Source organism: Camelina sativa, chromosome 11 (assembly GCF_000633955.1).
Source record: "Camelina sativa cultivar DH55 chromosome 11, Cs, whole genome shotgun sequence".
Lineage (NCBI taxonomy): Eukaryota > Viridiplantae > Streptophyta > Magnoliopsida > Brassicales > Brassicaceae > Camelina > Camelina sativa.
Genome location: NC_025695.1, coordinates 29,111,026 through 29,124,059, shown reverse-complemented (window position 1 = coordinate 29,124,059; position 13,034 = coordinate 29,111,026). Strand labels below are relative to the sequence as shown.

The window sequence follows — 13,034 nt, the reverse complement described above, 5'->3', positions numbered from 1 at the left end:
TTTTTTTTTTTTTTTTCCACATTTTGATTTGGTCGTTGTTTGTGTTTCGTTGTTGCCTGAGTCAATAGCCTCATATATGTGACTCACCTACCTACTCACTAAACAATTAGAAACGAGGTGATGATAATATCACAACAAATGGATTAAATTCCCCATTGTTTTATTTTGGTTTTTGATAAGGTCATTAACAATAAACTTGAAAAAAGACCTTATCAATAAATAAAAATGAAACAAGAGAAAATGACACACTAACGATAAACTAATTATTTATCAATTTTTCTTTTGTCAATTTCCCTTTTGAGCTTAATACATTACCTCACGTGTGCTAAAATGTCTTTGTTAGATTTTATTCTAAATATGACAGTATTACAGTTTACAGTTTACACATACTTTTAGATTTATGGTTTTTTTCGTACTTAATTTAGATTATGTGTTGTTTTGTCAAAAAAAAAAAAAAAAAAAAAATANTTATGTGTTGAAGGACCTTAAAATTCCCAATTTAAAAATAATAGAAGTGCTTTGTTTGAGCAAATTTTTAATCAGTTCTACTTCTAAATAAGAACAGTTGCGTCGGTCATCGTTGATCACTTCATTAAATCCGATATTAGATAACCTCAAATCAATATTCGATGAACTGATTGTTCTTTGCTTTCATGTTTTTATCTTTTTCTTTGCCATGAGACCAAATTGTAGGTTTTACTTCACTGTAAAATCCTAAGCCTTTATTACATACAACTGATGTGTCAGGGCAAGACTCTAATTCACTTCAAACTATGACCTCTCTTTAGTGCTACATTAACATTGAGGACCACCACCCATCACGTTGAACCCATCATAATGAACACCGACGATCAGTGTTATACTTGCTAGGAATAAAGACCGACCGTTACTAGTAAACCATAAATACATAATTGCTTTGATTTCACATTAATAAAGAATCTATATATCAAAAAACAGTGAATATAAATTTCTCTTCCCCAACTATTGATTCAAACCCTAAGATTGCTCACTAAACAACTTCTGTTGTAACCAGTTTTGGGATTACACAAAATAAGAAACTAGGAGACCACAAACGAGATCAAATATGAATTAAATAGAAGCCCCAAAACAAAGAGTAGAAAAGGTTAGATTATGCGATGGGATGGAGACCACATAACACATTTTTTCTCTTGTTGGGATTCAACGTCTGTATAAGGGTACAGACATGTTGAATGACTGATGGCATTTGTCATTGGATTCCACATTCCAACTACTACTCTGACTCGCATAATACACATACCTTTATCTTTGTATTCTCCAAGTTTTCATTGGTCTCCATTGATTCCAAATATGCGGACCTTGTGCATGTGTGGGAATTTTGCGACCACCATGACAAATACGGCCAGTGTGTTGAGAAAGAGCATCGGGTGCTGATAGTCTGTTGTGTGAGAGGCTATCAAGTACCTACATGCAAAAGTTTTGATCAGATTTTCAGTTCACAAAGATCCAATCGTCATGGATAACAATTTGAGGTATTCAACAACATTCTTTAAGAGAGATTCAGCAAATCTCACAACAGGCCTTACGTCTCGTATGAATGGCCTAGACCTAAAATCCACATCTAATGTTCTAGGAGGGCACTAGCTAAAGAAGCCTTTTATAGCAAACTGATGATATCAATCATAATAGGGAACTTCGATCCAACCCTAATCAGTGAAACGGATTAGAACACAGAAAGTGACACTTTTGAAGCGCACTACTCAACAAACAGAAATTCAAAACGAAGAGACTCATAGGGCCTTCTGTAAATGCAAGAATAATTTATTGCCATGCCTAAATGTAAACTGTATAGTAGTAATGCCAATCAGATTGTCAAAAAACAACCGCTTTACCAAAAAAAAAAAAAAATCGAATTGCAATTAAACAGGCAGGGGTAAGTAAATTAAGCTCGTTGAGAGCATCTCTACATAACCAGAGGTAAAATGAGCACAGAAACAAAACAAAAAGCATCACTTTTTCAAGTATGGCAAATTAAAAGATCAGAGCATCTCCTACACAAACTAAACTGCAAAAATACCTGCAACCATTATGAACCCTAATGGGGAAACAAGAAGATCCTCGAGAGATGAAAGGGAAAGGGAACTTACAAGACAACAGGAACAACGGTGAGAAACTTGCGATTACGTGTAAGCTGCTTGCCATTATCAATCTGTTCCCACCAAGTCAACCTATTATAGATTCCTTGATCATCCCCAAACGGTGTTCCCTTCTTCCAATGGAACGAATGATACGTGACCTAGAAATTACAAATTTCAAATCTTATATAAATCAACCCAAAAAAAAAAAAAATTGGAAATCAAGAAATCAACAGATCGGAGGAGGAGATTGGGGGAAAATACGGTGAAATGAGCGAGGTGAACGATGGTCCAAGCGATGCCAGGAGAACAATGGAAGACGGAGAGTACGAGGAGCCAAGAGAAGAAGAGGATGAGAATATAAGTAGTCCAAACACCAGGATACGTGAACCACTCCGTGTTCCGATTCACATCCGTCGTCGGAAGTGCTCTAACGTACATCGCCGGAGATTTGGAAGATCAGAGGAGGAGGAAGAGATCGGAGATGATGAATTGAATCGTACAAAGGAGGAGTAACAAGTTTTGTTTCTTTTTTCTTTTCTTTTGGGCTCTTTCTGGGCTTTTTATTTTCTTCGATTTTTGTTTTTTTTTTTTTCATATAAAAAAAATTAAAAAAAGCATTAAATTAAAATAGGAAGGTGGTTGGATGGCTCACCGATGTTAGCCTCACCGCGTCGCTCGATAAACCACGACGACGACTCATTGCTTTGCTTTAAAATAAATAAATAAATACATAAAAAATTGGACTTCTCTTTCTTAATTGGCATCGATCGGATGTATATTAATTAGATATCCGAATTGTTCAATTAAGTACACTTTTTACATTTTCGAATTTTTTTTTAATTGATTATTGAACGAACTAGTTATATTTTTTATATAGAAAAAAATAGCTGAAATACTTTCAAATCCCTTTTGTTACAAAATTTCTATTCCCTATTTTTGTGAAAATATATCGAATAAAATATTTAAATTATCTGTTTTGGCATTTTCATTTTGATTTTTAAATTGAACATGTTTTATTCATTTTTCTTAGAGAAACTAAAACCACCATTAGTGGAGTTATCCACCATAGTTACTCTCATATTAATTAAGTATATAATTAATACTAAATTAAGTAAAGTAATTCTAAGAGAAACTTAAGCAAAATCACTTAGAGAACCCAAAATAAGGTTGCTCAAACATTTAAATAATAATTTTTTAATTTATGTTTATTAATTATCAAACTTTAATTATATAAAATGACAAAACAATTATTAAAAAATTTTATATTACATAAAATAGAAAACAATTAAATTTTACAAACTTTAGAATATTAAACATATTTTACAAAATTCGGAATAGTAAACATAATTTATAAAATTCGAAATACTAAACATATTAAACAAAATTCGGAATAAGATTTATTGTGCGGTTGCCCCAAATTTTTGCCAGATATGTTCAATCAAGTCTTTCTCCAAACGATCATGCATTTGTGTATCATGAAGGTCATTCCGAATGCCCATCATATTATTTATAGTTGTTGGCATATCTGTAGAATACGATAAATCGACTCGGGAAATTTCGTTTCCTTCTCCGTAATAGAATTCTGTTGGATAGTAGAAATTGTATTCATGTCGTTCGTCTTCCACTATCATGTTATGAAGGATGATACATGCTCTCATTATTTTCCCTATTTTTCCTTTATCCCAAAAAAGTGTGGGATTCTTCACGATTGCAAATCGAGCTTGCAAGACTCCAAATGCACGCTCTACATCTTTACGACATGCTTCTTAATTTTGAGCAAAGAGTTTTGCTTTTCGACCACGTGGAAGTGTAATGGATTGGATGAAAGTTGTCCATTTGGGATAAGATACCGTCAGTTAGGTAGTACGCCATTTTGTATTGCCTTCCATTGACAACGTATGTAACTCTCGAAGCTCGGCCCTCTAGGATATCATCAAACACCAGTGAGCGGTCCAAAACATTGATATCATTTAACGTACCTGGTGGTCCGAAAAATGCGTGCCAAATCCATAAATCTTGTGAAGCCACAGCCTCTAGTACGATTGTCGGTTTTCCAGATCCACGTGAATATTGTTATTTCCATGCAGTGGAACAATTCTTCCACTCCCAATGCATACAATCTATGCTCCCTACCATTCCGGGGAAAACCCTGTTGTTCTCCAATATTCATCAATCGTTGGAGGTCTTCAGCTGTAGGTCTTCTGAGATACTCGTCTCCAAACAGATTTATAACTCCCTCAACAAAATGTAGAAGGCATTTGTGGGCGGTTGTTTCAGCGAGTCGTAAATATTCATCCACCGCATCTGCTGAACATCCGTACGCCATGATACGAATAGCCGACATACATTTTTGAAGTGCAGAAAGGCCGAGCCTTCCAGTAGCATCTCGCCTTTTTCTGAAGTATGGGACTCCATTCTCAATAGCATTAACAATACGAATAAACAATGGTTTGTTCATTCTAAAACGACGACGGAACATAGCTTGAGTGTAAGTCGGATTATCACTAAAATAATCATTCCATAGCCGAGCGTGACCTTCTTCGTGGTCTCTATTAATGTGGACTCTTCGGATAATTGGAGCTGATGGTACATCTGGGTGAGTGTAGTTGTATTGGATATCCTCCACTATACTATCAACTTCATCCTCTACAATATCATCAACTTCTTGATCGGAACTCCAATTAGACATCTTTTGACAATTTGGGTTTAGTAGAAGGCTTATGGGAAGTTTAATTTATTTTGTAATGGAGAAGGATTTTTCTTTAGTATAGGAGGAGAAGTGAAGATAGGAGGAAAGAGAGTTTGTTTGCGGGTGTAATGGAGTAAATGTTGTTGCGAATGAAGAAGAAAAAGTTGTCCAATATATAGACTTAACACTAGAGACACAAGCAAACAAACTACTTTAGTGGGTGTACATACAACCCTTACAAAAGGCAAAGTCGTGACTACCCTTGCAAAACAAATAAAACTGTGACTATCCTTGCCAAACAAATACAACTAAATCATACAAACATCAAAAGCCATACAATCCTTACAAACATCATAAGCCATTTAGACATAACCCTTCACATCAACAAAACATCCCAAATATGTGACATGTTCCACAACAAGACAGCTTCTTCTCTTCACGTGACTGTCCACAGCTACATTTGATGACCCGAAACCTGAAACAAAAGAATACAAGTAGAGTTAAGCACAACAAAACGTACTAACATGAGAGACATAGAATGGTGACAACATGAGAAAGACACACAAGAGTTAAACATAACAAATGAAAAGAATTGAAACCTAAATGTTTGTCAACATTTGATCTACTAGTTTGTCTCTAAGTAGCACTTCAGCTGGTGTTAGTTCACTCTTGTTAAGCAGGCTGTCTAGCAATCTTATCTTGTCGTGCCTCTCTTTAGCCGCTTGTTCTTGATCCTTCATTGCAATGATCTTATCTAACTTACGGACAGAACCATCCTCAACATCAATACTAACAGTCGGTTTCTTCCCTTTGTTCTTAGTAGCTTTAACCCCCGGAGGCCTCTTCTCAGATCCATCATTGCACGTAGTAGTAGTCTCAGATGCAAGCTTAGTCCGCTTGTGGTTACATTCTTCTGTGATCCATTTCTGATCGTGCTTCAGCTCCCTCCACCAATGTCCAAGCATAAATGGCTTCTTCATGTCGTTATTGTAAAGCTCATACGCCATTCTCATCACGTCATCTTCTGATTCTCCACTTTTCCTTCTTGCACTTGCTTGTGCGTAACATCCCACAAACTTGTTGACTTGGTGGTTTATCTTGTTCCACCTAGCCTTACATTGTGAAGGCCCTCTTGCGTTTGAACCGGCTGATCCATCATTTGCTTTGTAATAGTCTGCAACTCTCTTCCAGAAACTTGTTAACCGCTGCTCATTACTTACAACTGGATCCTTGCTTGTGTTCAACCAAGCACTTATGAGGTTGAAATCTTCCTTTGCACTCCACCGCTTCCTACTTCCTCTGCCGCCGTTTTCTTCAGTCTCTTCAACTGTAACCTCTATACAGTCTTCAGTTTCGGATGTTGGGCTAAAGTTAAGAGGCTGAGGAGAGAATGTTGAGCTAAAATGAGAGGGCTGAGAAGAGAATGTTGAGGTAAAGTGGGGTGGCTGAGAAGAGAATGGGTTGCTAAATTGAATAGGCTGAGAGGATTTAGCAGAATGTGGAGGGTTAGGATTATCTGAAACGTTGGGATCTATTTGAGAATTCAAAAGATCAACATAATTTTCTGATGACAAACGAGAGGGTTTATATTGAACTCAAGGTTAGGTTAGCTTTTTAACTGAAGGTTAGATAAAAAAAGTAAAGTTTAATTGAGGTAAAAGGCTAATGAGTGTTTAGTTGACAAGAGATATACTATTCAGTATATCTCTATGAGTAGACAACTGAATAACTTTTCAGTAAATCTACTTGTGTACAAATTTTCCAAAAGGTGATGTTTAAAGTCAATACTAAATTCAAATTCAATCATGTTTCTCAATAAACCAGTGTAATTATGCTTTTTATTCAAACTAGAAACAAATTTCACCTTCCAAAATAATTGTGCGAAAGAACAACAATCGGGTTCCCAAAATATTTTAAAACACTTGAGCAAAAAAAGAAAACAGGACACGGCAAAACATCCCAAATCATACCTTTTAGCACAATTATTTATAAAAAACATCAAACTAGAACAAGAACTCACAGTTTTATCAAAACAGAACAAGAACAGTTAATATGTAAACCGAACTAGAACAAGAACAACAAAACCAACTCATTCATCCCAATCACATCTCAGAAAAAAACTAACAACAACATATGAGAGTTATAGGACCATACCTTATCAATTTTGACTATCCAACCGGTAAAACACTTCATGAACACCACTCTTCATCATTTAACCTCTATATCCAGTTCATGAGAACCTCGCAGAAAACAAGACAATCTTGTTAAACATCAAACTACACTTACACTCTACCAATAAAAAGACACACGGGTAACAGAAACACAAAACACAAAACAAGAACATACAAAGCTATAACACAAAAGCTATAACACAAAACAAGAACATAATAAGCCACTCATTCATAAAAAGCTATCAGACAATAATCATTAATTAAACTGAAACCCTAAATCATACAAACATATTTCAAAACCAAGATTAACATCAAATTAATCTCACGCTCGATGCCTAATAAGTCAAATCGACAACAAAGATGAACAATTCTAACAAGCAATCGAATTACTATGAAACCCTAACAATTCAAGATCACCGGAGATGAATTACAAAAACACAAAAAACATAGATCAGAAGACGAACTGTATCTCTCCAATTCGTTAGACGGTGGACCTCGCCGGACATCCGTCGTTGTCCCACCATTCCTCCGCCATCGTTGTCCCACCACTATGGAACCTTCGCCGTCGCCAAATCGTGAGAACCGAAGTGACAAACCCTAATAGGCTGGGTTACGCCAATACAGTCTCCAATCACCCTCCGTTTATCCCAAAAACCATCGAGATTAGCTGGATAAATCAACGATTTGATGTTAATCNGATCAGATTTTCAGTTCACAAAGATCCAATCGTCATGGATAACAATTTGAGGTATTCAACAACATTCTTTAAGAGAGATTCAGCAAATCTCACAACAGGCCTTACGTCTCGTATGAATGGCCTAGACCTAAAATCCACATCTAATGTTCTAGGAGGGCACTAGCTAAAGAAGCCTTTTATAGCAAACTGATGATATCAATCATAATAGGGAACTTCGATCCAACCCTAATCAGTGAAACGGATTAGAACACAGAAAGTGACACTTTTGAAGCGCACTACTCAACAAACAGAAATTCAAAACGAAGAGACTCATAGGGCCTTCTGTAAATGCAAGAATAATTTATTGCCATGCCTAAATGTAAACTGTATAGTAGTAATGCCAATCAGATTGTCAAAAAACAACCGCTTTACCAAAAAAAAAAAAAAATCGAATTGCAATTAAACAGGCAGGGGTAAGTAAATTAAGCTCGTTGAGAGCATCTCTACATAACCAGAGGTAAAATGAGCACAGAAACAAAACAAAAAGCATCACTTTTTCAAGTATGGCAAATTAAAAGATCAGAGCATCTCCTACACAAACTAAACTGCAAAAATACCTGCAACCATTATGAACCCTAATGGGGAAACAAGAAGATCCTCGAGAGATGAAAGGGAAAGGGAACTTACAAGACAACAGGAACAACGGTGAGAAACTTGCGATTACGTGTAAGCTGCTTGCCATTATCAATCTGTTCCCACCAAGTCAACCTATTATAGATTCCTTGATCATCCCCAAACGGTGTTCCCTTCTTCCAATGGAACGAATGATACGTGACCTAGAAATTACAAATTTCAAATCTTATATAAATCAACCCAAAAAAAAAAAAAATTGGAAATCAAGAAATCAACAGATCGGAGGAGGAGATTGGGGGAAAATACGGTGAAATGAGCGAGGTGAACGATGGTCCAAGCGATGCCAGGAGAACAATGGAAGACGGAGAGTACGAGGAGCCAAGAGAAGAAGAGGATGAGAATATAAGTAGTCCAAACACCAGGATACGTGAACCACTCCGTGTTCCGATTCACATCCGTCGTCGGAAGTGCTCTAACGTACATCGCCGGAGATTTGGAAGATCAGAGGAGGAGGAAGAGATCGGAGATGATGAATTGAATCGTACAAAGGAGGAGTAACAAGTTTTGTTTCTTTTTTCTTTTCTTTTGGGCTCTTTCTGGGCTTTTTATTTTCTTCGATTTTTGTTTTTTTTTTTTTCATATAAAAAAAATTAAAAAAAGCATTAAATTAAAATAGGAAGGTGGTTGGATGGCTCACCGATGTTAGCCTCACCGCGTCGCTCGATAAACCACGACGACGACTCATTGCTTTGCTTTAAAATAAATAAATAAATACATAAAAAATTGGACTTCTCTTTCTTAATTGGCATCGATCGGATGTATATTAATTAGATATCCGAATTGTTCAATTAAGTACACTTTTTACATTTTCGAATTTTTTTTTAATTGATTATTGAACGAACTAGTTATATTTTTTATATAGAAAAAAATAGCTGAAATACTTTCAAATCCCTTTTGTTACAAAATTTCTATTCCCTATTTTTGTGAAAATATATCGAATAAAATATTTAAATTATCTGTTTTGGCATTTTCATTTTGATTTTTAAATTGAACATGTTTTATTCATTTTTCTTAGAGAAACTAAAACCACCATTAGTGGAGTTATCCACCATAGTTACTCTCATATTAATTAAGTATATAATTAATACTAAATTAAGTAAAGTAATTCTAAGAGAAACTTAAGCAAAATCACTTAGAGAACCCAAAATAAGGTTGCTCAAACATTTAAATAATAATTTTTTAATTTATGTTTATTAATTATCAAACTTTAATTATATAAAATGACAAAACAATTATTAAAAAATTTTATATTACATAAAATAGAAAACAATTAAATTTTACAAACTTTAGAATATTAAACATATTTTACAAAATTCGGAATAGTAAACATAATTTATAAAATTCGAAATACTAAACATATTAAACAAAATTCGGAATAAGATTTATTGTGCGGTTGCCCCAAATTTTTGCCAGATATGTTCAATCAAGTCTTTCTCCAAACGATCATGCATTTGTGTATCATGAAGGTCATTCCGAATGCCCATCATATTATTTATAGTTGTTGGCATATCTGTAGAATACGATAAATCGACTCGGGAAATTTCGTTTCCTTCTCCGTAATAGAATTCTGTTGGATAGTAGAAATTGTATTCATGTCGTTCGTCTTCCACTATCATGTTATGAAGGATGATACATGCTCTCATTATTTTCCCTATTTTTCCTTTATCCCAAAAAAGTGTGGGATTCTTNAAGCAGCCATTATGTGGACAGTTAGTGACTTTCCCGGACTTGGAAATTTGTCTGGTTGGAACACATATACAGCATTAGCATTTCCAAGTTGTAACTATGATGCCAACGGTCGACGGTCACGCCATGGGAAAAAGCATTGTTTTATGGGTCATCGTCGTTTTCTTCCTNTCCATTTGGGATAAGATACCGTCAGTTAGGTAGTACGCCATTTTGTATTGCCTTCCATTGACAACGTATGTAACTCTCGAAGCTCGGCCCTCTAGGATATCATCAAACACCAGTGAGCGGTCCAAAACATTGATATCATTTAACGTACCTGGTGGTCCGAAAAATGCGTGCCAAATCCATAAATCTTGTGAAGCCACAGCCTCTAGTACGATTGTCGGTTTTCCAGATCCACGTGAATATTGTTATTTCCATGCAGTGGAACAATTCTTCCACTCCCAATGCATACAATCTATGCTCCCTACCATTCCGGGGAAACCCTGTTGTTCTCCAATATTCATCAATCATTGGAGGTCTTCAGCTGTAGGTCTTCTGAGATACTCGTCTCCAAACAGATTTATAACTCCCTCAACAAAATGTAGAAGGCATTTGTGGGCGGTTGTTTCAGTGAGTCGTAAATATTCATCCACCGCATCTGCTGAACATCCGTACGCCATGATACGAATAGCCGACATACATTTTTGAAGTGCAGAAAGGCCGAGCCTTCCAGTAGCATCTCGCCTTTTTCTGAAGTATGGGACTCCATTCTCAATAGCATTAACAATACGAATAAACAATGGTTTGTTCATTCTAAAACGACGACGGAACATAGCTTGAGTGTAAGTCGGATTATCACTAAAATAATCATTCCATAGCCGAGCGTGACCTTCTTCGTGGTCTCTATTAATGTGGACTCTTCGGATAATTGGAGCTGATGGTACATCTGGGTGAGTGTAGTTGTATTGGATATCCTGCACTATACTATCAACTTCATCCTCTACAATATCATCAACTTCTTGATCGGAACTCCAATTAGACATCTTTTGACAATTTGGGTTTAGTAGAAGGCTTATGGGAAGTTTAATTTATTTTGTAATGGAGAAGGATTTTTCTTTAGTATAGGAGGAGAAGTGAAGATAGGAGGAAAGAGAGTTTGTTTGCGGGTGTAATGGAGTAAATGTTGTTGCGAATGAAGAAGAAAAAGTTGTCCAATATATAGACTTAACACTAGAGACACAAGCAAACAAACTACTTTAGTGGGTGTACATACAACCCTTACAAAAGGCAAAGTCGTGACTGTCCTTGCAAAACAAATAAAACTGTGACTGTCCTTGCCAAACAAATACAACTAAATCATACAAACATCAAAAGCCATACAATCCTTACAAACATCATAAGCCATTTAGACATAACCCTTCACATTAACAAAACATCCCAAATCTGTGACATGTTCCACAACAAGACAGCTTCTTCTCTTCACGTGACTGTCCACAGCTACATTTGATGACCCGAAACCTGAAACAAAAGAATACAAGTAGAGTTAAGCACAACAAAACGTACTAACATGAGAGACATAGAATGGTGACAACATGAGAAAGACACACAAGAGTTAAACATAACAAATGAAAAGAATTGAAACCTAAATGTTTGTCAACATTTGATCTACTAGTTTGTCTCTAAGTAGCACTTCAGCTGGTGTTAGTTCACTCTTGTTAAGCAGGCTGTCTAGCAATCTTATCTTGTCGTGCCTCTCTTTAGCCGCTTGTTCTTGATCCTTCATTGCAATGATCTTATCTAACTTACGGACAGAACCATCCTCAACATCAATACTAACAGTCGGTTTCTTCCCTTTGTTCTTAGTAGCTTTAACCCCCGGAGGCCTCTTCTCAGATCCATCATTGCACGTAGTAGTAGTCTCAGATGCAAGCTTAGTCCGCTTGTGGTTACATTCTTCTGTGATCCATTTCTGATCGTGCTTCAGCTCCCTCCACCAATGTCCAAGCATAAATGGCTTCTTCATGTCGTTATTGTAAAGCTCATACGCCATTCTCATCACGTCATCTTCTGATTCTCCACTTTTCCTTCTTGCACTTGCTTGTGCGTAACATCCCACAAACTTGTTGACTTGGTGGTTTATCTTGTTCCACCTAGCCTTACATTGTGAAGGCCCTCTTGCGTTTGAACCGGCTGATCCATCATTTGCTTTGTAATAGTCTGCAACTCTCTTCCAGAAACTTGTTAACCGCTGCTCATTACTTACAACTGGATCCTTGCTTGTGTTCAACCAAGCACTTATGAGGTTGAAATCTTCCTTTGCACTCCACCGCTTCCTACTTCCTCTGCCGCCGTTTTCTTCAGTCTCTTCAACTGTAACCTCTATACAGTCTTCAGTTTCGGATGTTGGGCTAAAGTTAAGAGGCTGAGGAGAGAATGTTGAGCTAAAATGAGAGGGCTGAGAAGAGAATGTTGAGGTAAAGTGGGGTGGCTGAGAAGAGAATGGGTTGCTAAATTGAATAGGCTGAGAGGATTTAGCAGAATGTGGAGGGTTAGGATTATCTGAAACGTTGGGATCTATTTGAGAATTCAAAAGATCAACATAATTTTCTGATGACAAACGAGAGGGTTTATATTGAACTCAAGGTTAGGTTAGCTTTTTAACTGAAGGTTAGATAAAAAAAGTAAAGTTTAATTGAGGTAAAAGGCTAATGAGTGTTTAGTTGACAAGAGATATACTATTCAGTATATCTCTATGAGTAGACAACTGAATAACTTTTCAGTAAATCTACTTGTGTACAAATTTTCCAAAAGGTGATGTTTAAAGTCAATACTAAATTCAAATTCAATCATGTTTCTCAATAAACCAGTGTAATTATGCTTTTTATTCAAACTAGAAACAAATTTCACCTTCCAAAATAATTGTGCGAAAGAACAACAATCGGGTTCCCAAAATATTTTAAAACACTTGAGCAAAAAAAGAAAACAGGACACGGCAAAACATCCCAAATCATACCTTT

The 13,034-nt window shown here is 36.1% G+C and overlaps 6 protein-coding genes across 6 annotated transcripts; all 6 read right to left on the bottom strand.

Moving 5' to 3' along the window:
• On the bottom strand, positions 894 to 2,664 carry LOC104724570 (ORM1-like protein 3). Its single transcript, XM_010443079.2, has 3 exons — positions 2,379 to 2,664; positions 2,127 to 2,275; positions 894 to 1,443 (listed from the first exon to the last, which is right to left on the bottom strand). Exons 1-3 carry the CDS (start codon positions 2,553 to 2,555, stop codon positions 1,305 to 1,307), a joined length of 465 nt encoding a protein of 154 aa, XP_010441381.1. The 5' UTR covers positions 2,556 to 2,664; the 3' UTR covers positions 894 to 1,304.
• Positions 4,084 to 4,806, bottom strand: LOC104728477. The gene has a single exon (XM_019231992.1). The coding sequence runs from the start codon at positions 4,804 to 4,806 to the stop codon at positions 4,084 to 4,086; it is 723 nt and encodes a 240-aa protein (XP_019087537.1).
• Positions 5,406 to 7,512, bottom strand: LOC104728476 (glutathione S-transferase T3-like). The gene is made up of 2 exons (XM_010447449.1): positions 7,482 to 7,512; positions 5,406 to 6,337 (listed from the first exon to the last, which is right to left on the bottom strand). The coding sequence occupies exons 1-2, from the start codon at positions 7,510 to 7,512 to the stop codon at positions 5,406 to 5,408; spliced, it is 963 nt and encodes a 320-aa protein (XP_010445751.1).
• LOC104724569 (uncharacterized protein C119.09c-like) lies at positions 7,732 to 8,878 on the bottom strand. The gene is made up of 2 exons (XM_010443078.2): positions 8,593 to 8,878; positions 7,732 to 8,489 (listed from the first exon to the last, which is right to left on the bottom strand). Exons 1-2 carry the CDS (start codon positions 8,767 to 8,769, stop codon positions 8,337 to 8,339), a joined length of 330 nt encoding a protein of 109 aa, XP_010441380.1. The 5' UTR covers positions 8,770 to 8,878; the 3' UTR covers positions 7,732 to 8,336.
• LOC104728475 lies at positions 10,545 to 11,060 on the bottom strand. Its single transcript, XM_010447448.1, has one exon. The coding sequence runs from the start codon at positions 11,058 to 11,060 to the stop codon at positions 10,545 to 10,547; it is 516 nt and encodes a 171-aa protein (XP_010445750.1).
• On the bottom strand, positions 11,660 to 12,867 carry LOC104728474 (glutathione S-transferase T3-like). Its single transcript, XM_010447447.1, has 2 exons — positions 12,807 to 12,867; positions 11,660 to 12,591 (listed from the first exon to the last, which is right to left on the bottom strand). The coding sequence occupies exons 1-2, from the start codon at positions 12,865 to 12,867 to the stop codon at positions 11,660 to 11,662; spliced, it is 993 nt and encodes a 330-aa protein (XP_010445749.1).